The sequence below is a fragment of the Gobio gobio genome, assembly GCF_949357685.1.
Source record: "Gobio gobio genome assembly, chromosome: 4".
NCBI lineage: Eukaryota > Metazoa > Chordata > Actinopteri > Cypriniformes > Gobionidae > Gobio > Gobio gobio.
Window position 1 is genome coordinate 59,607,035 of NC_137100.1, and position 4,287 is coordinate 59,611,321.

The 4,287-nt window shown below is 38.4% G+C and overlaps 1 protein-coding gene across 1 annotated transcript in view; it reads left to right on the forward strand.

Annotated features, from left to right (window-relative positions):
• Positions 1–3,971, forward strand: part of chek2 (checkpoint kinase 2) — a gene marked incomplete at its 3' end in the record, with an annotated part of 23,700 nt that extends 19,729 nt beyond the window's left edge. Inside the window, exons 11-14 of the mRNA XM_079815293.1 lie at positions 788–1,073; positions 2,655–2,794; positions 3,395–3,486; positions 3,954–3,971. Of these exons, the coding sequence (XP_079671419.1) occupies positions 788–1,073; positions 2,655–2,794; positions 3,395–3,486; positions 3,954–3,971 (536 nt within the window). The remainder of the gene's footprint in view (positions 1–787; positions 1,074–2,654; positions 2,795–3,394; positions 3,487–3,953) is intronic.
• Between the last annotated feature and the right edge of the window lie 316 nt (positions 3,972–4,287).

Genomic DNA, 4,287 nt, shown 5'->3' on the forward strand with positions numbered 1-4,287 from the left:
TTTTGAGCGGGTTGCGGCGTGTTTGAGTGAGTTACTTTTTTCCTATTTCCTTTTTCCCTTAAATTTGTTCTGAAAGTTTGGTTTAGTATTTAATTGTCACCGCTTTAATCACCTTAGGGTGAAAATGCGATTAGCAGTGAAGTTGGTGCGTGTAACATTGTGTCCGCATCCAGGATGAATAAGGCTGTTGTTGTTTTTTTGAAAGAAGTATCCTTGGTTCAGCATCTAGTTGAATTTGGTTTATCCGTCAGAGATACTTTTTTAGCGTTTTTTCCGTTGTCGAATCCGTCTAAGAAGGTTATACTTTCGAATGTGCCCCCATTTATCACCAAAGATTCACTTGAGCGTTTGTTAGGACGGTATGGTAAGATAGTGGGGCCGATTAAAATGATTCCTTTAGGATTAAAAAATCCAGAACTCAAACATGTCATGTCATTTAGACGTTAGACATTCATAATCCTGAACGCTGAATTTCAATCCTATAATACATCAGCGAAAACTACTGTGTTGGGTAAAGATTATACAATTTATATCAGTACTGAATCGATGAGGTGTTTTACTTGTGGGAAGTATGGTCATACAAAATTGGTATGTTCAAGGAATGATGAGGCTAACAATAATGTGGATGAGATTATTCCTTCTACTGAACAATTGCCTTCTGCTCCAATAAATAATGAAGGGGAAATAAATAACAGTGACGTAAGTGAGGCGTCTTCTCTTTCAAAAAATGGAGATAGTGCTGAGCTTATAATGAAAACGCACGTTGACGATGTTGAACATTCTTCAGTGAATGCCGTAGTTAGTGTTAATGACAGCGCAGCGCGGGCTGTGGTAGAGTGCGCGGACGCAGATCCCGGCGGTATGATCGCTGAACCGGAGCCGGTGGAACGGGTTGAGCTTGCGATGCCTGGAGGCGAGTCCGTCGTTTTACACATTTCGCAGGCATCAGGATTTAGCCAGTCTCAGGGTGATGATGGTGAGCTGATAGACAGAAGTGAAGTTCAGTCAATGGATTCTGATAGTGACGCTTCTGATATGGCAGAAAATCCTTCTAGTGTAAATTCTCAGGGAAGGTTTGTAGAGAGTCAAAATCTTAAATTAAAACATCCCTATTATACCGTTCGTCAAATCAATGATTTTTTGGATGATACCTTTAATCAGCGAAAACCAAACCTTATAAAATACTTCCCGGATCTTCAGGTTTTCGTTGATTCATGTACAGTGGCAATAAGAAAGGCAACATTGGATGAGCTTGATCAGCCGAAACGCTACAGGCTCAAAAAACACATGAACATGGTCAAAAAAAAGATTAAAAGCTCGTTATAAGGATTACATGGGGTCATGATTGTCAGTTTATTTATTTTTTTGATTTTTGGATACCCTAGCATTTTCTTTTCCATGACATCCATAAGTATTGGATCTTTTAACATCAATGGATGTCGGGACACAACAAAGAGACTTGCTTTGTTTAATTATTTACAATTAAAGAAGGCGGACATTATTATGCTTCAAGAGACTCATTCTGATATACAGAATCAGACACAATGGAATTGTGAGTGGAAGGGAAATATTTTAATGAGCCACGGGACAAATCTTAGTGCTGGTGTTGCTATACTTTTTTCTCCATGTGTTTGTAATCAACCAGTTATGTCTGAAATAATACCTGGCCGACTTTTAAGAGCAGATATTGCGGTTGGACAAATCAGGTTTTCCTTTTTTAATGTATATGCTCCAAATGTTGGACATGAGCGTAAGATATTTTTTTAAAAGTTGTCAGATGCTTTGACACAGTGCCCACAGGATAATGTTGTGGTTGTAGGAGGTGATTTCAACTGCACATTAAACCCTGATTTAGACCGAAACCATGATGAACCACATTCAAGTTCTGCAGAAGAGTTAAAAAATGTTGTTGGGTATTATGACTTTGTTGATTTATGGAGAGATAGTTTTCCTGGGGTTAAACAGTATACCTGGTTAAAAGTTAACTCAAATGCTTTGTCGGGAGCAAGACTTGACCGATTTTATGTTGCTAGGAGTAATAGTGGTAGGTTTTATAATAGTCAAATAGTACCATCTTGTCTATCTGATCACCATTATATATCCATAGCTGTGTCTGTCCTGTCTTCTAAAATACACAAATCACACTGGCACTTTAACAACAGATTATTACAGGATCACTCTTTTGTTCACTCTTTTGGCCTTTTTTGGCAATCTTGGAGAGAGGAGAGATGTAGTTTTCCTTTAATTAGTCAGTGGTGGGACATAGGCAAAGTACATATTAAGATATTCTGCCAACAATATACTGCCCATAACACCAGAGATCTGAAAGAAAAAATGAGATCACTTGAAGAAGAAATTTTGAGACAAAGTAACCATGGTGACTCTGCTGAATCCATTGAGAGGAATAAACTACTTTTAAAGACTCTGTTGGAGGAGCAAGGAAAGACCTCCCTCTTAAGGACCAGATATTCCCAACTAAATGAAATGGATGCTCCTTCTGCTTTCTTTTTTGGTTTGGAAAAAAAACCAAGAGAACATAAGTATTTTTATAAAATGAATTTACCGCAAGGTGGGGTGACAACTGATCAGCAGGAGATCCGAACTCATGCACTTTCCTTTTATGAGGACCTCTACTGTGCTGAACCATGTGACAGATCAGCGGCAGAAGAACTGTTATGTGACCTACCACAGCTATCAGATGAAGATCAACATATCCTTGAGAACCCCATCTCCTTTGCAGAACTCTCTATTGCCGTCCAGGAGTTGAGCCCTGGGAAGTCGCCGGGTCTGGACGGTCTTTCAGCTGAATTTTATCGAGCCTGCTGGAATTTGATTGGAGAGGATTTGTATGCAGTTTTTTTGGAAAGTTTTAACAGAGGGAAACTTCCATTGAGTTGCCGGAGGGCAATCGTAACATTGCTACCAAAAAAGGGAGATCTTGGATTCCTAAAAAACTGGCGACCTGTGTCACTGATCTGTGTTGACTTTAAAATTTTATCTAAATCATTAACTAATAGACTCAAAAACTATATGACAAATGTAATCCACGAAGATCAGTCATTTTGTGTCCCAAAACGTTCAATTTTTGATAATCTTTTTCTCGTAAGAGATATTATTACAGTTGCACAAAGACACAAATTGGACATTGGATTCATCTCTGTGGACCAAGAAAAAGCTTTCGATAGGGTGGACCATCATTATTTGTTTAAGACCCTTGAAGCTTTTGGTTTCGGCACTTATTTTATTTCTCTTGTCAAGCTGCTGTACAGTGACATTTACAGTATGATACGAATTAATGGATCTTTAACGAGGCCTTTCTCCGTGACTAGAGGAATAAGACAAGGATGTCCTCTGTCTGGTCTTTTGTACTCTATTTCCATTGAACCCCTGTTAGTTATGCTGAGGAAACAGCTGGGTGGTATTGTTGCCCCAGGCTTCCCAGAAATTGCCCCGGTGAAATTAACAGCATACACAGATGATGTGACAGTAATAATCAAGAATACTGACGATGTTACCAAACTTATTTATTGTTTAAATAAGTTTCAGAAAGCTACATCTTCTCGTATAAACTGGGATAAATGTGCAACTTTGTTGTTGGGAGACTGGGTAGATATAGGACCACCTAGATTGCCACAACAATGTAAATGGGTTAAAGATGGAATTAAAGTACTTGGTGTTTTTTTTGGGACCGCTCAATATACTGAAAAGAATTGGGAGGGATTAGCAAATAGTGATTGGTAGATTGCAAAAATGGCGATGGCTTCTCCCACAGCTCTCCTTCAGAGGGAGGTGTTTGATTATTAATAATCTGGCTGCCTCAATGATATGGCATAGAGTAACTGTTTTAAATCCTCCTAAGGAATTGCTTAATATCATTCAAAAAGCTTTCGTGGATTTTTTTTGGAACGGTTACCATTGGCTTATTCCTGGTATACTTTACCTCCCTGTGGCAGAGGGAGGTCAAGGACTAATACATGTAGAGTCCAAAATATTAGGAATGAGATTACAAACATTACAGAGGTTGTTATATTGTTCTGACTCTTTAAGGTGGGTCACATTTGGGTTGTCTATAGTAACAGATTTAGGTGGGATAGGTCTTGACAAACAGATGTTTTTAATTGAAAAGCCCTTTGAGGGAAATGCACAATGTAGTGTTCGTAATTTTTACATGTCAGTTATCAAATCATGGAAATATTTCAATTTTTCAAGAGCAGAGGATGTGCACTATGGGGTTTCAGAGCCTTTGTTTTTTAACCCCCTTATAAAATTACCATCTAATTTGTCTGT